The sequence below is a fragment of the Mesoplodon densirostris genome, chromosome 20 (assembly GCF_025265405.1).
Source record: "Mesoplodon densirostris isolate mMesDen1 chromosome 20, mMesDen1 primary haplotype, whole genome shotgun sequence".
Taxonomy (NCBI): Eukaryota; Metazoa; Chordata; class Mammalia; order Artiodactyla; family Ziphiidae; genus Mesoplodon; species Mesoplodon densirostris.
In genome coordinates this window covers 17,366,499-17,388,856 of record NC_082680.1, presented here as the reverse complement: position 1 = coordinate 17,388,856, position 22,358 = coordinate 17,366,499, and the positions used below count along the sequence as shown (strand labels likewise).

The following is a 22,358-nucleotide window of genomic DNA, read 5'->3' as shown; positions in this document are numbered from 1 at the left end:
ATGCATGCCTAAAGGTATTCGTTACCTTCCAGCTGGGTATAATGTTAAGAACATGGGATTTAGACGGACTTGGGTTGAAAACTAGACTTCATGACTTTGGACAAAATAATTAGATTCTGTGAGGCTTGCTTTTCTTCATCTCTAATGTAAGGATGGCACTGCCTTAGCACAGGTTTTCTATAAAATGTAGAAAACGTAGCATAGGTAGAGTACCTGGCATCCTTCTTTCTGCATCTATCTGGTTTTACATAAAGATTTTCATCCTGTGAACTCAAAATACATTTTTTAAAATGAGGAGTGAGGTGTTCATTATCTAATTTTTTAAATTAAGATATAAGTAGCTCACCCTCTTAAAGTGTACAGTTCAGTGGTTTTTAGTATATTCACAAGGGTACACAACCATTCACTACCATCTAGTTCCCTAATATTTTCATCATCCCCGAAGCAAACCAAGGAAGTGAGCCAAGCCAGATGTCTGAAACGTATTAAGTGCCTAGGTAAGTGCTCCCCTAGTGGGGGCTATGTTTCTTGTTACCCACTGGCTAAAAATGTGAAATGGCTCTGTTGCTACATTTCACACATCCTGAGTCATGAGAGGCTTTCCCAGAGCAGTGATCGTCACAAAATAAGGTTAACAAGAGCAAGTGTGTCTTACTTCTTCTAGGGCCTCGAGTTCTTCCTCCAGCTGCTGGGTTTCCTCCTTCACAGCCATCAGGTAATCTGTGACCGACTGTCGGGGCTGCAGTCCCTTTTCAAAGCGGTTATACATTCCACTCCAAAATCTAGAGAGGACAGCAGCGCTTCATGAAACACCAGGTCACAATCTGTACATCCACATCCTCAAGTCTTCTAAGGAATCTTTCAAACCACAGTCCCACCGTCCTAATAATAACCAAATGCAAAGCACAGGCTCAAAAAAGCCACTTGAACTTAAGGCAATAATTTCATGTTGATGTTTTCATTTTCTTGAATCAGTAGACTTCTTTTGAGGAGAATAAATTCATGAAGTCTACTTGTATAGATGGTACTGAGTTAGTAGGCACATAACATATTTTTCTAAAACAGACTGTGAAGGTAGTACATGTTAACATCTTCTTTCTTTTTTGGGCTTAAGAAAATGGCTCTTAGTTTGGAAGTCAACTTGAAAAATGAGTGTTTGTATTAACATGCAGCATCTTTCAGCCACAAAGGGAGTCTTTTAAATTTGAGGGTTTTCGCTTGTTCTTATCACTACCACCAAAAATTTACATTTGCAATAAATCCTCCCTTTTTTATTCTACACAGTAAAGCATACTGGAATGCAAATGAGAATACAGGTGCACTTTGCTTTACTGTGCTTTGTGGAGATGGCGTTTTTTTACAAATTGGAGGTTTGTGGCAACCTTGTGCCAAGCAAGTCTATCAGCACAATTTCTCTAACAGCATTTGCTCATTTTGTGTCTCTGTGTCACATCTGGGTAATTCTCAGAATATTTCAAGACTTTTCAGTATTATTTTCTTTGCTATGTGATCAGTGATCTTCGATGTTACTACTGCTAGTCACTGAAGGCTCAGGTGACGGTTAGCGTTTTTTAGCCATAAAGTGTTTTTAAATTAAGGTATAGAACATGGTTACATTGTTTTTAGACGTAATGCTGTTGTTGCACACTTAATAGACTACCGTATAGTGTAAACATAACTTGTACATGCACTGGGAAACTAAAAAATTGATGTGGCTCATTGCGATATTCACTCTCTGGCAGTGGTCGGGAACCAAAGCCACAGTATTTCTGAAGGTAAGCTCTGTCATGATCACCACCTAAACCTGTGATTCCACATTTAACTTCTAAGGTCCTCCCTCCCTCCCTCCTTCACTCTTAAATAGACTGGAACTTACATTTTTAGGATATCATCACTACAAAATATTGACTTCTAAAGAGAATTCCACATTTAGGGGGAAAAAGAGAGAGAGGAGAGACACTGGGAAAAATGCCAGATGAGAGAAGCATCTTCCTTCAGTGTGTCTGCACCCAGAAAAGCCTTGAAGCTCATACGCTTCAACTTCCCAATGGTAAGAAGTGCCAGAACCTTAAGTTCATAGCCATACTTGCGCAGGTCCTAGAGGTTTACATACTTGTACATGAAGTTGCACGGCGTCGTGGGGAGATGGAGGGTTCCCTGGGTCTGACTGGGATCATCTCTAAATAGAGGGTTCAGGTAGTCACCCCGATTCTTCCACAGGTGAGCCCATAAAGAGTATGTTCTTTCTTGAATTCTGTTACAAAGAACATAAGCCTGAATACAGCTTATCTTCATTCTTACAAATAGTAGGCATGTAATAGTAAAGCTGGAAAGGGATCAAAAACTGTTATCTGAACATCAGGTGTCCCTGTTCTCTAGCAGGGAAATTTGCAATCTGTGTCTTCACGGTACAGCAGGAGAGCTCTGTAACAGTCTCGACTCCTCTGCTGTCCGTACTGGCCTCGGCAAGATGCTTGATCCCTCTGAGTGTAAAATAAAACCACAAGAATTTTTTTGGAATTTTTCCCCAAATAGTCGTTGGATTTTTATTATTTGCCAGGTACTATTTAAACGCTTCACATATTTTCTCTCATTTAATCCTCACTGAATTCCTATGACATTTGTCCCTTTTGCTAATCTGGCCCAACAAATCACAAAACTACCTAGGAAAACAGGTGAGCTTAAAGGATGTACTCTGCTACTTTTAAATCATTACAACTTATAGGAATTAAAGTTCCTTGGAGAAAACATTAACTAGTACCTACTGGAAAAAGTCATTTTCTTTCCATTCAGGCTCCATAAACTAGTAGAGTCTATTTTATTTGCACTGATCATTTCCAAAATTAAATCTGATATTATATATACCACACTTAAAAGTCATTTTATTTTATCAAAATTTCAAAAATGTTCTTTCATTTGCAGCTCTAAAGTCACTTTGTGTTAAGTTTTTGACTTTATAAAAAGTCCACATAGGGCCTCCCTGGTGGCGCAAGTGGTTGAGAGTCCGCCTGCCGATGCAGGGGATACGGGTTCGTGCCCCGGTCTGGGAGGATCCCATATGCCGCGGAGCGGCTGGGCCCGTGAGCCATGGCCGCTGAGCCTGCGCGTCCGGAGCCTGTGCTCCGCAACGGGGGAGGCCGCAACAGTGAGAGGCCCGCTTACCGCAAAAAAAAAAAAAAAAAAAAAAGTCCACATTTCATCTACTTTTTCCCTCTCAATAAAAGCAATCCAGTTTTAATCTGAATAAGAGACTGACCTGAGTTTCTAATTTACTTTCCCAGTTATACAGTAGTCCACCTTTATCCATGGGATATATGTTCCAAGACCCCCAGTGGATGCCTGAAACTGGACAGTACTGAACCCTGTGTATACTGTGTTTTCCTATACATACACGCCTATGATAGTTTCATTTATAAATTAGGCATAATAAGAATATCCACAATGCCAGCATCACTACTCTTGAACTTTGGGGCCATTATTAAGTAAAATAGGGGTTACTTGAACACAAGCATTGTGTTAACCTCGACAGTCAATCAGTTAACCGAGACAGCTACTAAGTAAGTAACAGGCCATCCTGGGCAGGATGGAGAGGGGCGGCACAAGGTTTCACTGTGCTACTCAGAATGGCCCACAATTTAAAACTTACGAATCGTTTTTTTTTTCTGGAATTTTCTATTTAATATTTTCGGACCACAGTTGACCTTGGATAACTGAAATTATGGAAATCGAAACCATGGATAAGGGGGACTACTGTACTTGCAATTCTTATGACAGACGCCAAAGATGTCTAACTCTTTCCTTTTAAATGCAAAAAATTGCTTTCTCTGACTCCAAGAAGCTTCCTTTCCATTTTCAGTACGTGAAGTCTACCTACCTGTCTGTGGACACTAGGCAGGAACTGGGCAAAATGGACTTGTACCTATCTTTGTCAGCTGATGGCATTAAACTGTTAAAGTGACGTCAGGAAAAAGAAAATAACTTTACTCTGTCAGTATAGATGTGTGGCTAAAACAGTCTTCAAAACTGTGGAAGGCCATCTGAAATTCTCAGTCACAAACTCTTTCGATAAAAATTAAACACTGCAACACTTACTTGAGTTCTTGTCTCTCCTTCTGGCTGTTACATAGGAAGTTTCCAAACTGGCAGGAATAGATGTGGTGTTGAATATGAATCAAAAACCTCTCATTAAACTCAAAGGCACAGGGAAATTGTTCCATTAACTGCCAGACGCACTCAATGAACTGGTCAATAACTGGAGAGATTTCTTTGGGATCACCATCTAGGTTGCCATATCTGTGAAACAAAGTATGAGAGACATTATGGCAAGGTTTTTTGGGTTTCTTTTTTGTTTTGTTTTTTTAACTCGAAAGCTATAAATGCAAAAACAATCATAGAAGCAACCCTAATTCCTAAACAGATCTTATCTTATAAACCTGGAATGCAGAAGAAGTGGAAAAACATAACTTTTTAAATTCTAATGTCAAGAGAAACTTTGTAGTGAAGGTCTGAGCAGAGAAGGGACATGTTGACGTTACAATTACAAAAGAAAAGTGTTAGTGCTAGAGACAGAATTCAAGGAGTCTTTCCATGGAGAGAGCAACCTTTCATTCAAACGTGCAAAGTACATCAGAACTTCTGAAATAAATCTTCCACTTTAATTAGTGACAGAGGAGAATGGGAAGAAATGCCTAAGCAACTTCAGAGTTTTTCATTTTTGCATGGTTTTGTTGGGAAGAAAAGAGGAAGAGAGATAGCTTTAAAAAAAACTGGTTCCCCAAGTTTCTAGGGATATTTCCATTTCTAGACCAGTGTTAAAACTTGTCAATAATTTATTTCCACGTGACCACAGATTCCCACATACCTTTATATCTCTCGTGTCATTGTTCTCAAGAGTACATCAGGAATCTCCTCCCTCACGTTTGTATTGATTTTTAAACGAAGACTGCCTCGTCCTTTACACTATTATGTGAATTTTAGAAAGAATCCAAAAGGGTGATTTGGGTGCCATCAAATACAGAATAACAATATAGAACCTCATCTTCTCAGACCTGGATAATCAACTTGAGGAACAGGAATGAGCAAGGATCGGTTTAGTCATTTTTTCCAGGGTGGAAACTTTAGAAACTGCCTGGAAACCTCTCAAAAGGTTTAGTCCCACTCACTTTTGGTGGCTTTAAAAAGGGGTTGCCCAATATGTGCTTTCCTCACAAGACACATATTTATCGGCCATTTCTATTTTCTTTCTGCCACAGATCCTCTACCTCAGAGATCCTAAGTGCCTATCACACAGTCGGTGGAACCCCCAAAACTGAAAATAACAATTGATCGTAAGGTTACTTAATTGTTTGGGGGCTTTAATTTTCTCATTTGTAAAATCGAATCACTGTGCTTTCTGGGAAAGATAATTAATTATAAAAATAGAATTCCAGAAAACCACATAATAAATGCTCAACTAATGCTAAATGCAAAAACTTACAAAAATAAATATGGGCAGCTCCATAAATTCAGAATTTATTTTAGGAAAACATTCAAACAAAAATGTATATCAAAATCTCTAAATTATTATCAGCATGCTGCCTAAATTTAAATTTTACCTCTAAAAGACGAGACCATACCAGCTACAACACGTAACATTCAGGGATTAGAGACACCAGAACACCAGTCAGACATTACCATCCACACTAACCAAATGAGGCCAGTAGCTTCTGTTTATTGAAAGCCCAGTAGATGGGCTAGTAGGCAAGGAGCTGGGCTATTCACATATACGGTTTTAAAAGCCTTGCTATAACCCCGTGGATTAGGGAGGGTCTCCCCTTTAAACAGATGGGAGGCGAATGCTCAGAGAGGACAGGTGCCCAAGGCCACACAGCAAATGCCACAGCCTGGACTTGAGGCTGGATCTGTTGGGCTCAAAGCCTGGGCCGCTGTCCTACATTAGCTCTCCAAGGATGCCTGGGACACAAATGCCGCAGGATAAGCCCAATTTAACTCCCCTTGTGGAAGATCAAAGAGAAACTGTTCCACAGGCATTTCACAACGTACAGCTTAAAATGAATGTCTGCGCTTCCAAAATGGAATCATTTAGTAAATCAAATGTGTGCAGAAGGAAGGGAGAGTCCATCCTTTCTAGGTCGATTAATGAACAAGCTTCTGACTCTTCTGGAAGAACATTAGTTAGTTCTGCTCAGTAAATACCAACCGTTCTCGAGTTAGAACTTCTTTATCTGTGATACACATATTCAACAAAATTTAAACTTCCTGAATAAGATACACATGGAAACTCTGAAAACAAGGCTATTTTCCCCCACTTAACTGAGAACTTCAGAAACAGATTATCTTTTTTATCCTGAACATTCACTACAACAGATTTAAAAATATTTCTTACCTGTGATTAAACTTATGACCAAAGGAAATCCAGTCCTTTTCAATTAATACCTACACAAGATAGAATATAAATATCATGGAGAGAAGCAAATGAAGGAAAATAAGAGACCAGCACCAATAATTCTGAAGGATTCTGAATTCAAAGGTTCTTGGAGCAGAAGTCACTCTCCTCCGTAACCTGCAAATGAACGAGCCCTTACTGTCCACCCCTATAGAGATGCATGTCAGAGGGCCAAGTTGAAAGCCTTCCATAGGAAAAAGAAGAGTGGACATATGAAAATGTAATGCCAGCACCCACAGAGTGCTTTCAGTGAGCACTGTTCATACTGCTTCATGTATGACCTCATTTCATTGTGGGGTAGGTATTATCACTCTCATTTTAGAGAGGGGGAAACTGAAAGAGGTTAAATACTCACCGAACATCACGCTACTGGCAAGCGGTGGATGCCACCTCGTAACCGAGCTCCAGAAACCACCACAGCCCATCCAGCCCAACTCTCAACCAACAGGCGATGCTGCTTGTCAATATAATAGCAAATACTAGCCGTTTTACAAGAAACAATTAGGGATGTTCTCCAGTGATCTTCAGTATACTTTAGAAGAATTCTAGAATGATGAGGGTCTGGAACATATTAGAAGTTTCAGCCCTGCTTTGGAGTTAGGGGTAACATGAGTTTATACTCTCAACTTGTCTGGATTAAAAAAACCAAAAAACTTTTAAATCAAATACTATAGGATAGTACCATCAATATCACCAATGCTCTGAAACAGCCAGAGCTTTTCCCTTAAAAAGAGTAAGGATTGGTTGAAGTTTGGCCTTGACAACGCCTAAGTTTATTGGGGAGGAATCAAAAAGAGCCAATGGTGGTGAAGGGGAGAGGCTCCCGCACCCCACTCTCCAGACAGAAATGAAGGACTCCAGCCCCTAACCTCAGTCTAGGGGAGGGGTCTGAAGCAGGAATGTCACTCCGAGGTCTCAGTGCTGTCACAGGTGATAGGAAGTTCTCTGACACATTCAAAACAAAAGGAAAGAAAAAGCCCAAGAGTGGAAACCTGCCACTTCTCTCTCGTCCCCAGAGTGTCAGCTGATAATACTTGACAAAGGAGACCTAGCAGTAGAGCTATCCCATCAGGCTTCCTGGCTCAGCATCTATCCCAAGCATGGATTCAGGATCCTCTGAAGCACTTTCTACCAAATCATGGTTCAAGAGGCAGGAACCGGGTAATCTCCCAGCTGCTAGGAAGTCCCTGCAGTCACTAAGATTTTGCTTCTGGCTTAGCCAAAGCTTCACCCTTCCAGGCAACTAACAAATATTCTGCAGTTGGAAGCAAAATGTCAAGTTTTGAGGCACATCTAAAAGGTGCAAAATCTAGGAGAGGATGTACCCATTATTTCAGCAAAGAATGCAAAAACATTGTAAAGTTTTCAATATTCTCATCCAGAGTTGTGAAGACAATTTAAAATATAAAAGCAGTAAGTGAAAACACTTTTTCCTATAGAAAGTTTCTTCTCCAAATATTTTTTCTCGAAAGTGTTTTCTGTTTTATAGTCATGTTACCTCAAACTTGAAAATATATATCAAACTTGAAATATATTTATACAAGTGAGGTATAAAACTATTTTACAAACTGCTAAATAGATATTTTATATTTGCCCCCAGATTCACCTTTAATAGCATTGATTTGAATTGGTTCCAAAATCCCAGAAATTCACCTTCTTATTCCAAGCCTATTTCACCTTTTCCCCTTTAATTAATCATGCTGATCTACTAAGAGAAAAATAATGTTGATGAGGAGGGGGAAAAGTTGCCAATAGTTGTCAGAAGAGAGGTCCCTTCTGTCCAGGCACTGCGTGCATGGGACAGTGGCCAGGCGGCCACACTCACCATGAAGCCCTTCAGAGTCCGGTAGTGAGGGTCCAGCAGGAGGCTGGCCACCGAGCACACCTGAGCAGTCCTGTCCCAGCCATCGGAACAATGAACAAGCACACTTGCCCCTTCCTCTGAAACTGCCTGAAAAACAGGATGGGCAAAGGATGGCTATCAACAGGAAAAATCATCAGAATTAGCTTTGGCTTTGTACTCGCAGAAAGAATCAAAAAAAGATTTACAGGCAAAAAAATCAATACCAAAACCTGTTCCTTCATTTACTGAGTGTTCACGCCCCCGTGTAGTTAGGGCGGAGCCAAGGAGAGGTTTGGTGCCGGTAATGGAAGCGTCCCTTCCCTTCCCTTATATCCAGGGCCACGAGCCCGGCTTCTGTACCATATACAAGCAGGCTTCCTGTGTGAACGTCTCCTAGCCCACCCTCAACCCTCTCTTCCTCCCCACCGGGTTTCCACCTTAAGCCTTTCCAAATGAAATTCTGGAGCTGCTGCTGGCTGCAATCATTTTCAAAAAGGAAAAGACAAAAATTATAAATTGTAAAACTATGAAATTAGAGATAAAACGATAAGAGCCAAGTAAAAGTGCCCAGCACTGAATAAATATTTGTTAAATAAATGAATTATCTAATAAAGGGGAGCATACCATGTCATCAGAAAAGATAACGGTTGTCTTTAGGTATAAATCTGAGGGGAATTTATTTTTTTTAAAAAAACGCACTGAGCAAACAAAATAGACAATGCATTCAAAAGCAGCTTATATGAAAGTTGCAGCAAAATCTTCCTCTGGCAGAACAGAATCTACCTGCCAGGTTCAGGAACATGACTTGCTTCTGCCATCACTGAAAAGGGGGAGCTGTTTGCTAAGGTGTAAGTTTCAGGCCTCGGTCACACAAGTGACTCACACTTGGATGTACCCTCCTATAGAACATTCTTTCCTCCACCCAGGACCAAGCCTAATTGAAGAGAGACCATTCTGAAAGTATTTTACCACTTGATCGCCTTGATGATACACCGTCCACTGAACACCATCCTCTCTTTCACAAAATCCCATCTTCAGAGGGCCAACTTCACGGAGGTCTGCAAAGCCAGCTCCCCATGTGGTATCACCCCGTTTCGTATAGAGGAGCTCACGCGAGGGAACAAGATCTGCATTCTGAAGTCAGCACACTGGCTGCCCTGCCCCACAATTTATGTTCTCTGCGTTCGCATACCTTTGCAATGAAGATTCCTGCATCCATGATGGCCTTAATATGCCTCAGCCAGCCAGAGTTCTCCAGTCCCCAAAGAAAGTCACTCATGGAGGGAGACTTAAGTTCACATACTGCAAGATAAATTGTGTTACAGAAACAAAACACAGAAAATCTCTCATTTTACATGTGATCGTATTTGCAGGCAGTTCGTTAATGATTCCTTCACTGTAGTATTTTCTGGAAGACTTGAGTCAAGATAAATGCCCACGCTTACTCTTTCTACTGAACGGTTCTAAGTAAGGCTTTTCTATCTTCTTGGGTCACAGAGGACACTGCATCTGGTTAGGAGATTATATTAGTAAAGTTTAAACCCTAATCAATGAAAATCATTGACTGTTACCATAGTAAACATAAGAGAAGATTTATTTATTCTTCCAGCAAAGATATTCAAAATGTGCCACCGAGAAGCACTTGAGTAAGAGTGCCCTGGAGGAAAAGACTCCTACAACGAACTCCAGCACTTTCCCAACTAGAACTCCATCATCCAAACACTTCAGGTGCGGACTGCCGTAAAAATACAAAACAGAGCTGTCCTAGAAGTCTGAAATGGAAATGATCAAACTCCCGCTACCAACAGTCCAACCCAAAGGGAGTAAAGCGTGTGAACTTAAATATGAGACCCTGCACTTCTGAATGCTTCTAGAGCATCAGGTTAGGGGTTTTCCCTTTGGTTGAAAATGAAGATAATCCAGGATTCCAATGATACCTATATTTTACAAAACTAAGGCAGGTGTGTAAACACTTCTATAATATTATCACAAACAATTTCATCTCGAGAGCTTATCTTTTAGTTAACATGAAGCATGAAAAAATTTTAGGACTCAGCGTTCTGACTACGTATCACAAATATGACATTCCAAGGTTCATGGGGTTCATACCTATAAAGCCCTTTTGAGGAATCGTATAAATTCATCAATGAAAATTAAACAATGTTCCATAGATTTTGTTTGTTTAAAGTGTTTCTTTGGGCCTTGATTTCTTCACGTTTAAAACAGGGAAGGTGTACTAAATTCTATCTAAGTGCCGTTCCAACTCACTCCCAGATTCAACTTTAAGTCTATGAAAGCACTGCGCATTTGCAATACATAAAAACAGTTAACAACGTTTAATTTCTCAGATACCCTTCCCTCAAATATGCCGGATAACAGAGGGTTCACTCGTAAGAGCCACGCAGAAAAAGCACAAGTAGTTAAATTCTGAGTCACAGACGGCAGCACTGAGGAAGAAGATAACACCGAGATTCCCAGCTGTTAAGGCCCTTCTTAAGAAAAAACCGTATTATGAATGTGTTCAGGCAAGAGTCCGAACTCCTCCTTCCAAAAGCTTGCCCTGAGCTGGAAGCCCAGCTGGAGCACTGAGTTCTCTCCAGCATTGCCCTGGTTCAGGACACTGTCCCTCTGAGGTCACAGTGCCGCCGGCTCCCCACCAGCAGCGATTTAGATTGTTCCAGGAAGATTATTAACCTCATTTGCAGTCTTCAAACGTTTTTGCACGTGTGCCCCTCCACTGATTTTTAAAACTACGTACCCTCTCAGGCACCCTGGAATAACGCACCATAATAAGGCTGAAGGTGTGTTCGCCGTCTGTAAGGTGGCAAAAGGGCAGTTCGTTAGGGGAGGTGGGAAAGGACGGCTGGTTCACACCCGGACGGAGGAGCATCTCTAAGGCAGGCGAGGCAGTTTTAGGGAGGACCACGTGCGGAAGTCAGTGCCATAAAGCCATCCAGCCAGGGCGCCCCTGGGAAACTCTTCCCGTGACCTCGGGGTGTATGTACTCAGTGTGAAGACAGACGCTGAATCTGCTGCAACTGAAAAATGCCAGCCCTGGTGAGAAACTGGGCCGGGCGTGGCTCTGCCCTCGGGGAGGTGGACGGGGACGGGCTGGCCGCAGTGCTGCCCAGGGCCTCCGTGCGGCGCACGTGACGCAATCCCCGCACCCCGGCCTCTCCCGCGGGCGCCTGCTGTTTGGGCTTTCTGTCCAACCCCGGCCGTGACCCAGACCGTTCAGCTTAATCCTAAAATACACACATTCCACCACGTACAGTCTCTGGACCCACTGAGTCCTTTAAATCTTCCACAGATAAGACTGACTTGCAAACAGTTTTTTGTTTGTTTGTGGGTTTTTTTTTTTTCCCACTGAACTAGCCCAAACTTCTGGTGGTCATGATCGGGCTCAGGGCTAGCTGGCATCCTCCTTCATTTCAAAAAGTCCAGGGAGCTAGAGGGATATCTTGGCATCCAAGCTCTGAAGCTCAGTCCAAGGACAAATGATCCCTTTTGCCTTCTCTTCCCACCAGGTATGGAAATGACAGCAAGTTTAAAAATACAGACGCCAGGCTCTCCAGCTGACTGGGAGGTGGCCTGTGCCAGTGGCAACAGGGGACCGGCCAGCTCACAGAACAAGGCCCTAAAAGGTGCTGTGGAGAGGATGCCCAGGCCACCCTCTTCACTGGCTCACGGCCCAGGGGACCAGCTGCCGCATCTCTCCCAGGTCAGCTCCTTTCCTTCCACACGGAGGATGGCTCCTTGTTTAACACATCTGCTTTCAAGAACATTAAAACTGGGTGCATTCACTAAAATAGCCTCCCGAGGTTTCACGCAAGGTAACGGCTGAGAGAGTTTCCCCTCACGTGCTGAGTGGCGATGGTTAAGAGCAATCAGCCCACAGGTGATTAATACACATGGACAGATGGGGGTACACTTGAGACTCCCAAGAATTAGCGCCTGGATTTTTAAATATAAAACTGGTGGGTTTGTTTGGATAAACTCAGGATAAGGCAGAAATACTGATCGGTTCACCCCTGTTGCCAAAGCTGAACCAATATTTACAAACCATTTTGCTGAACAAAGTTCATTTCAGCTGACCTCAGAGGCATTAGCCACAGATCACAGAGAACCAGACTTATTACACTAACCTGGAGTTTAATGCCTGGGTCTAGTGACAGTTGTTTTACATAACAGGGCAACTATATCCCACAAACACATAAAAATATGGCACCTGAGGAAATTGGAAATTTATTTGGAAGAAAACTAACCTCCCATGATCTTCCTCAGCTATTTCCTATACCAAGCTCATTTCTTCCTACACAGTGACTGGATGGGGATCAGTGAGGGTGCAAAGTCTCCATCTGAGCCCTGTGGGACTGGTCTGTCTTGTGTCTAAGATCTAAGGTTGGAAGGTACATGGCCCTCCCTTACTTGCCAGCCAGACACATACCTGAGCTCTCCTAATGTCTGATTTGTCTCCTTCCCATTTTGGAGTCAAAACCCCACGCCCAATGAAACGGCCTTCAAAGAACTGGCAAAATGATGGTAATTTCCCTCAACTGAACATCCCAGCAGGTGATGCCATTTAAAGAGGACTTAATTATGGCCTGTCCAACAGAAGTGTTTGGTGAAGCCTGCCCTGTGGTCTCCCTTTTTTACTCAGAGCCCCCCCTGGTGACAGAATAAACTCTGCAGTGAAGTGTACTCCGTCTACTGCCGTCAGTGCTGCTCTCCTCCCCCACTCCCCTGCCAACTGCCATGGACCCTCCTTATAGAGGCCTTTACATTCATTGGAGAGATCTGTATATTAGCTTCTCTGTATATTACTGGACACCAGTAAGATTCCAGCTTTGTTTATGATGCTATTTTCTGGAATCTCCACACAATTAACAATGACATGAAAACCTTTTTTTTTTTTTTTTTTTTTTGTGGTACGCAGGCCTCTCACCGTCGTGGCCTCTCCCGTTGCGGAGCACAGGCTCCGGACGCGCAGGCTCAGCAGCCATGGCTCACGGGCCCAGCCGCTCCACGGCATGTGGGATCCTCCCGGACCAGGGCACGATCCCATGTCCCCTGCATCGGCAGGCGGACTCTCAACCACTGCACCACTGGGGAAGCCCAAAAGCCATTTTTGAATAGCCTTGTCCTCCTCTAAAGAATTTGACGCTAATATAAAATGGTGAGTTGCGATCCAGCCTAAATTCTGTACACCTGTGCTAGCAGTGCTTGCATTAGCAGCATACAGAACTGTATGCAAACACACATGGGCATGAATGTGTGTCTGTGTCGAGCTACTAATAAACATGTATGTGTGTGTAAAGGCATGTATACACACACACATTCCAGTAATACTTAATTACCATTGACCTAAAGAAAATCAAGCAGCTGGTTCACAAAAGACTGCCCTATTAGCATTTATTAGCTTTGCATATGAGTTTTGTGTCTAAAGACACAATTTGCCACAAATAAATTTTAAAATATATATGCCCATTTATGTTACATTTACCATATATAAGGCTTGGGAGTTGGTCATTTTCTCTCAGTGAACAGGAACTCAACCAAAGATAGGGCTTAAGGAATGAGAAGGAAGGAGTGCTGAGAGCCTGTGAAGTCGGGGTGGATGGAAGATATTAGTGGTAAATGCTGGAGAGAAGGCCGAGAATCATGTGAGATTAAGATGTTGGCAGCAAATAACAGAAGTGGTGAAATAAGCAGTACACGTAGCTGGGGACGTAACTGGTGGAAAAGCATTCCACGCTCATCACACCGGCTGAGCAAAGCTGCAGGACCAATGCACCCATCGAATCTGAGGCCACATTGTCACTGGCAAGCAGATACTGAATTGCCCCATCCCACCTGCAGCCTTGTGGAAAAACTGCTCACCCTGTGGCTAATATGAGTCATGTCTATCTTTAGTTTTATGGGAGACATGTTCTTCTATAAGTGCTCCTTTTGTAAATGTCCTAGTTATCCAAAAACTAGCTGTCATGATTAATAAAATGAAAACAATAATTCTGAGGGTGAAATTTTTTGATCTTTGAATTGTCCCAAGGAACATCAAGATACAGCATAATTAGAATAAAAAATAGCCATCCTTCTCCCATTAAATCTTTGTTTTCTCTTGTCCTCTCCTTTGCTCAAATCACCCAGAGATGAAATCTTTGGCTTTGACATCCAATTAAAACATTCAACCATCTGATCTACCCAAGGACAGCCCTCAGGAAAATCACTTACGAGAAAGCATCGTCTTCTCTTCCCGCCAGGATTTTCTGCCCTACATCAAGATCAGTAACGTCACTTTGTATTAATAAATAAAGCCTTTTTCTATGCAATGCCCAGCGTATAGAAAACTCTCAAGAACTGTCTGATGTACAGATGACTGTCTAAAGTAACTATGTAGCTCCCAGTGACTTCCTCTACATCCATTATCCACCATGCAGCGTATGTTTACTCCCAATTTTCAGATTAGCAAGTGTGGCTTAAAGAGTTTACTAAGTTGGGCTTCCCTGGTGGCGCAGTGGTTGGGAGTCCGCCTGCCGATGCAGGGGACACGGGTTCGTGCCCCACTCCGGGAAGATCCCACATGCCGCAGAGCGGCTGGGCCTGTGAGCCATGGCCGCTGGGCCTGAGCGTCCGGAGCCTGTGCTCTGCAGCGGGAGAGGCCACAACGGTGAGAGGCCCGCGAACCGCAAAAAAAAAAAAAAAAAAAGAGTTTACTAAGTCATCCATGGTTACTCGGCCAGCAAATAACTGAGCTGGAGTCCTGGCCACAGCACACACGCCCCAAAGCTCACGCTCCTTCCTCTCTACCTCAGTGCTTAGAGCATTAGATCTCAGTCTAGATCGGGTGACACCATCCAGCCACATTTTACATCCTCTTACAACACAGAGAGAGCCAGGTACACACTCTTGATGCATTTCTTTCTTCCAAGTGACCATGAATTGATAACTAGTGGAGCCTGACAAGGAGACCTGTTGCTCTAGCAGAACGCTTATTTAAAAACCTTAGGTGGGGCTATCCAGTTCACTTTAATGGGAAAGTAGGTTTTCTTTTTTTTTTTTTTTTTCTTTTTTTTTTTGCGGTACGTGGGCCTCTCACTGTTGTGTCCTCTCCCATTGCGGAGCACAGGCTCCGGACGCGCAGGCTCAGCGGCCATGGCTCACAGGCCCAGCTGCTCCGCAGCATGTGGGATCTTCCCGGACTGGGGCACGAACCCATGTCCCCTGCATCGGCAGGTGGACTCTCAACCACTGCGCCACCAGGGAAGCCCGGAAAGTAGGTTTTCTGTGTGGAAACCCATGCCACACTGCTAAATTTTGAAGGAGTGTGACCAGATTTTCAGCCAGGTCTTATTGGCTGTCTCGTCTAATAGGTTAGTAATCTCAGGAAATTAATAATGGGGAAAGTCAGAAGATCGAGAACTGAAAAAAGATCAACCTTTATAGCTTTTCATTAGCTCACAGCTGGTAGAACCTCATAGCGTAAACTTGTAGGCCATGTTACAGGAAATACTCACTTTGAAATGAAAAACTTAAAAGTGACCATAAAGGGTTGAACTCTTCCATTTCTTCCAGGCTTCCTTAGCCAGCGCCACATAAAGTAATGAGGGGAGGAAGAAAGAAGCAAATAAAAAGGACACTGGGACTGAGAGTTACAGCCTTACCTCTGAGCAGAGAAAAATACTTCGTGGGAACCTCGGAGCCAGGTGTGTTAGGGGCTGTCCCCTTCTAGACCTTGGCGCACCCGAGAGCACCGGGCGGGGACGCCAGAGCAGGGAGTCGTCACACGAGCACAGCACCCACGGCCATGCTGCCTCCCATGACACACTCGAAGTTCTCTGCTTTTACCTGTCCCTTCTGCACCCAGCAAAGGTTCTGAACGATCGGGCCTCACAACCTTCACACACAAGCACAGGTCACGTATCTCTGGGGCCACCTGACTTTACCACAAAACTTTCGCCATCATCACTGTCCCCAATTCTAGGGGACACGATAAAAGTGGTTACCTCTTGGGGCCCGCTAAAAGGATTCCAATCTTTTCAGTTGAATCTTACAAACAGCCCTTCAGTATAGTATTGTCCAAACTGCTGAATGGGCACCGGGCCTTTGTTCCTGTGCTCTGGACCTGCTCCCATCTGATCGGCTGTCAGGCTGAGGTTTGTATCTCTGTCAGACAACTTGCTGAGAAAACACCCACCAGGCCCGGCATGGGGTTTATTAAATTATTTTTGATGAACTTGTGCTGAGTGGACACAGACCGTATCACAAGGCAAGCACTTCCATGCCTCTGAAACTGTGCTTACTCCACGTCTCTTGAATGAAAAAATTAAGAAAAGTCACCCATAAGAAAGCAGGGGACCTATCAAATACCTGCCTAGCTGCCTGAATTAATCTACAGCCCATTAGCTTATCCATTTTACGCAGTACTTATTTTAAACTACAGTACTGCTTCCCAAGAAAAAGCATAATGCACCTTATACTGGAAAGCACTTTACAGTTTGCAAGGAATCTTTTTTAACAAATCTGTGAGTTAGACAGCAATGATATATTGCTTACATTGTTTTACAAATACAGGAAATGAGGTTTGTTCATGTTTACTCAGAGACTAAGGCAAGAACCCAAACCCAGATCTTCAGACACTTAGGGCAGGGCACTTTCTACCCAAGCCACCACCTAGAGAGGCTGTAAAGCAAAGTGGTTAAGAGTATGGTGTCTGGGACTTCCCTGGTGGCACAGTGGTTAAGAATCCACCTGCCTATGCAGGGGACACGGGTTCGAGCCCTGGCCCGGGAAGATCCCACATGCCACAGAGCAACTAAGCCCGTACACCACAACTACTGAGCCTGCACTCTACAGCCCATGAGCCACAACTACTGAGCCCACATGCCCAACTACTGAAGCCCGCGTGCCTAGAGCCCGGGCTCCACAACAAGAGAAGCCACTGCAATGAGAAGCCCGTGCACCGCAACAAAGAGTAGCCCCCGCTCACCGCAACTAGAGAAAGTCCGTGCGCAGCAACTAAGACCCAACGCAGCCAAAAATAAATAAGTATAGGGCTTCCCTGGTGGCGCAGTGGTTGAGAGTCTGCCTGCCGATGCAGGGGACACAGGTTCGTGCCCCGGTCCGGGAAGATCCCACATGCCGCGGAGCGGCTGGGCCCGTGAGCCATGGCCGCTGAGCCTGTGTGTCCGGAGGCTGTGCTCCGCAACGGGAGAGGCCACAACAGTGAGAGGCCCGCATATCACAAATAATAATAATAATAATAAAATAAATAAGTATATTAAAAAAAATTAACAGTGTCCAGTACATAATAATCACCCCATAAATGTTATATAATCATTACCATGTGGGTGGTTATCTGTGAGCCTGTCCAATAAAAGAACCACAAATCAACGAGGATCATGGTAAAATGATGGAAAGTACTAGGCTCAATTCTTGCTTTGTTATGTGATACCAAGAAGGGTATGTCTTTAAAAACTTTTTAATTAAAAGTGTAATACACCGGACTTTGTAACTGGAGAGAGGCGCTCCTACTGGTCTTGAACAAAAACCTGTCGTGTTGTGAACAGCTTATGTGAACTCCAGGACCTAAGGGTGACCGCCAGCTGACAGCACTCAGGGCCCTCAGTTGAATGCAGCCAATAACCTGAATCAGCCTGGAAGCAGATTCTGCCCCATCCAGGTCTCCAGATGAGGACACAGTCCAGCTAGCACCTTGACTGCAGCCTTGTAAGATCCTGGGCAGAGGGATCCTGGCTTCCCATTGACACATGAGAAGTGCCCAGACTCGTGACCCTCAGAAACTGTGACCTGCTAAGTGTGTATTGTTTGTGTTCCATGTAACGTACCAACCATAGACAATTTTGTAAATAAAGAAGGAAAAAGAAAAAATCCACCTATCGTCCTCTCATTCTAATCCAATGATCATTCTGGGAATTCTTCATAAATATGGTTTACTGTATAGTGAATCAGAGTATGTATACAATTTTACAACCTGAATTTTTCACTTACATTATACACATTCTCCCATGTTAGTAATATATTTTTCACATTTATCATTTTTATTGGATGCAAAATTTTCTATCAAAAGGTAGAGTGTTTAGTCAACTATTGTTGAACATTCCTGAGGCTTCCAAAATTCTATTATTATAAATAAAACACTACTATCAAAATAGGCATTATATGTCTTTCTTTTTTAAAACCATATTTTGGATTAGTCCCTAAGGGGAATTAATCTGGTAAAAATATGTATCTCAGGGCCTCCCTGGTGGCGCAAGTGGTTGAGAGTCCGCCTGCCGATGCAGGGGATACGGGTTCGTGCCCCGGTCTGGGAGGATCCCATATGCCGCGGAGCGGCTGGGCCCGTGAGCCATGGCCGCTGAGCCTGCGCGTCCGGAGCCTGCGCGTCCGGAGCCTGTGCTCCGCAACGGGGGAGGCCACAACAGTGAGAGGCCCGCATACCGCAAAAAAAAAAAAATAAAAAAATAAAAATAAAAATATGTATCTCAGAACAAAATATATTAGGTATCTCTTGCCAATTTCAATGATACTAGAAATATTTAAAGTACTAGTTTTACCATTCTTTTCAGTATTGAATATTTTAATGTATTTAAATTTAATTTTATTTAAATTTTAAAAATTTTAAGTGAAAAATGGTACTTTGAGGTTTTAACTACATTTCTTTAATTATCAGAGCAAGTTTAAATGTTTTTCTATGTTTGTTTCAACTTATTTTTCTTTAAAGAATTATCTTAGATTGAGTTGCCTAACTTCACTGAGACACTTTCTTCATCTATAAAGTGCAGATAATATTACGTACAGCACACTATTGCTGTGAAACCAAATACAGGCAGACCTCATTTTACTGTACTTCACAGATATTGTGTTTTTTATAGGTTGAAGGTCTGTGGCAACCCTGCATCGAGCAAGTCTGTTGGCACCATTTTCCCAACAACATTTGCTCACTTCACACCTCTGTACCACATTTTGGTTAATTCTCAAAATATTTCAAACCCTCCACCAGTGAAAAGATTACAACTCTCTGAAAGCTCAGATGATGGTTACATCTTTTAAGCAATAAAATATTTTTAAATTAAGGTATGTACAGTGCTTTTTTAGACATAATGTTGTTGCACACTGAATAGACTACAGGATAGGGTAAACATAACTTTCACATGCACTGGGAAACCAAAAAACCCGTGTGACTCACTCTATAGCAATATTCATTTTACTGAGGTGGTCTGGAACTGAACCTGCGATTTCTTCAAGGTCTGCCCATTCATGAATCATTTAAGTAAAAATACTGAGGAAGCCTGGCACGTAGCAGGTGCTCTGGTTTTAGTTAAATGTACAAATCTGACCCCTGAATAAGGGGTCAGAACTACAGAACTGTAGTTATACAGAGCTACACTGTGGCCAACAATATTAATCTAAGATTCATGTAGAATCCAGGCACGCCGCAACTAGTGGTGGGGAGAAAGGTCCATTTTCTGGGCAACATACAAAAGGTGGAGCATGTTGACTGAAAAACAGGAAGGTGTCACTGCCATCATGTCTTTCCCATAAACACCCGCCTACCTTGAAAACAGGTATTTATTTACAAAGAGGCGCAATAGTGCGGCTCAATCTCAAAGCCCCGATGTGAGGTAATTCCATGTGCCCCTCTCTCCCTCCCTCTCACTGATTTCCTCCCCCCAAATCAAGGATGCCCTAGGAGGTTTTTATTTCCACATCTGATAACAATTTCCTCAGCCACGGAAAGAGCCTATTCCAGGTTCTTCTACTGCCTGTTTCAACAACAACAAAAGAAAGAAAATATAGGGCATCCTTTTATTATTTGAGGGAAAAACCATTATTTATATGATCAAGAGGAAAGGCTCTGTGGAAAGCACTTAATAAATCACACAACTGCTACATAACTGAAAGGTTTCATTATTATCTCACTGGGAGTTGTGAATGCCACAAAATAGTTTGGTTTAGAACTTAGAAACCAAAGTTAACATGCAATCAATCAGCTCCATAAAAGGACCTACACCGGATGTGAACCTGGTCCTAGATTTCAGTTTCTGATGAAATATCCTGCAGCTCTTGCTCACAGACAGGGCTATTCTGGGCCAGAATGCAAACAATTTTTCACTTCTGTTATTCAGAATCTCTCCTGATAATATAAATATCCCTGATAAGAGAAATTTTGAAAAAAAATAATACTCATGAAGGAGATGCATTATTCCGCTTCCTACCAAGTGACCAGCAGTACAAACCTTCCGATCTCTTTGATGCCAAGACAGCTGTTTGAAGGATAAAAGCCTCAAAAGGTGGGTGTGATTCCATCAGTTCATCAGCTGAGCTTCCACGAGCAGTTTATAATTTACTTGGTAAAAACAGATAGTCAAACATTGGTCAAGTCCCCTGAAAGGCATCCAGAAAGTTGTCCTTGCTTATTTCACTGACACAGAGCTGAAAAAGTGATGCAGAAGAACCATGATCCCTTATGAAACACAGGCTGCCTTCCCTCTGGAACTCGGTCAGTTTGCTGGTCCTTTAGAAATAGCGAGTCAGACCAAAGGTATGAGGGCAGGAGACATGGTTCCTAATAAGAAACCAAGTAAATGCTAATTTTAAAACAAAAGCCAAATCGCCATGTTACAAGCGCTCCTGGGAGCCACCTTCTGCATAGAAGAAAATATATATTCTCAAAAGTCAGCTTATGAAGTTACTAAATGAAAAATATAAAGCATGCAAATGTTTTTAATGATTCTGATACTGAACACTCCTCACACTAAAACTAGACTGCCCGTTCACTTACAGTACCAAGCTAGTCCAGTTTTTCAATGTCTAAAAAGCACAGCTTATAGCAGGGAGAGCCCCATCGCCCATGATAATCTCCCAAAGTTTACGAAGTTCAATGCCCAAGGCACCCTCCTGTCACCTGAGACACGGCAAATTTCACGTGGAGGTAAGATGGAGATAGATAGCTCTGGGGCCGTTCTTTTTTTTTATTAAGATGCAGGAAGAGGTTTCATCTAACCATTCAAACCCTCCATTTTAAACTATTTGCAATCGGGGCATCAAAGTGTGGACTCGCAGACTGTCAGGGCTGGATGGGTCCACAGAAATTATTAGGCCAGTCCTCTCCATTTACAGCAGGTAACAGAGCCCCAAAGAAGGTACATGACGCGTTCAAAGTCTCATGACTGAGATGACCCCGGGAATCCAGGAAGGAGAATGGAAATCAGGCTTGTCTGTGACCCTCAAGTTCCTCCAGCCCCACCGCTAGCTTCTCACTACATCCTGCTCTGATTAAGCACTGAAATGTGTATCCCGAGAAAAAGGGAATGCGGCACTTTCTTTGTCCCTCTTCACGACAGACCCCGCATTTCCGGTTCAGACCGGCCTGCCCATTTCCCTGGCACACAGCGCCGCCTCCCCAGGGCTTCCCCCCAGAAATGCGAGCCCAGCATTTACAGCCTCCCCTGGTCCAGAGGCACAAAGCCCTGGGTTATGCATCCTCTTTCTCTTCAGTTCCCACAAGAGGGAGAAGTGGTGGACATAACAACAGACACCTCCTTGGGCCCTGACAATCGCAAGAGCATAAGCAGTAAACGAAGCTGGTTTTGCTTGGAATGTATGATTTCTGGCAATTAGTTTATGGCTGGTGTGGCCACATGAATAATTCCTCTATGTTGCATAACCCAGCTTTGCGACTTCCTCTCCCCGTGAGTACAGAAGCCTGGGCGTACGCGTCTCGTGGTGCTCGCTGGGTGGGGTAGGTGGAGGGGGTGCCCTGCAGCAGTTGCTGCTGATGGAAAGGAGAACCAGGACCCCCCAACATCCTTCTAATGGCCGTTCAGCCGCTCGGATTCAGTTTATGAACCTCACGTCCGCACGTGAACAGCTGGCGGTTGCTTTCGATGTAGGACTGCTTTATCTCCAAATGGTCTTGAATATGGGTCGAACTACTTTTACGAGAGAGAAAGAAAAAATAACCCCGTGCACTTTTATCTTAGGTGTCAGGTACCACCGGAGACAGCCTGGCAGCTAATGCCACGTGACAAAACCACTCCACGATGACAC

General features: G+C 43.3%; 1 protein-coding gene across 2 annotated transcripts in view; it reads right to left on the bottom strand.

Annotated features, from left to right (window-relative positions):
- MTMR7 (myotubularin related protein 7) overlaps positions 1–22,358 on the bottom strand; it is a 97,314-nt gene that overhangs the window by 986 nt on the left and 73,970 nt on the right. For both annotated transcript variants that reach the window (XM_060085791.1, XM_060085792.1), the window contains 6 exons: positions 9,481–9,590; positions 8,271–8,396; positions 6,386–6,435; positions 4,093–4,293; positions 2,114–2,254; positions 656–782 (listed from right to left, as the gene is read on the bottom strand). In XM_060085791.1, the coding sequence (XP_059941774.1) occupies positions 656–782; positions 2,114–2,254; positions 4,093–4,293; positions 6,386–6,435; positions 8,271–8,396; positions 9,481–9,590 (755 nt within the window). The remainder of the gene's footprint in view (positions 1–655; positions 783–2,113; positions 2,255–4,092; positions 4,294–6,385; positions 6,436–8,270; positions 8,397–9,480; positions 9,591–22,358) is intronic.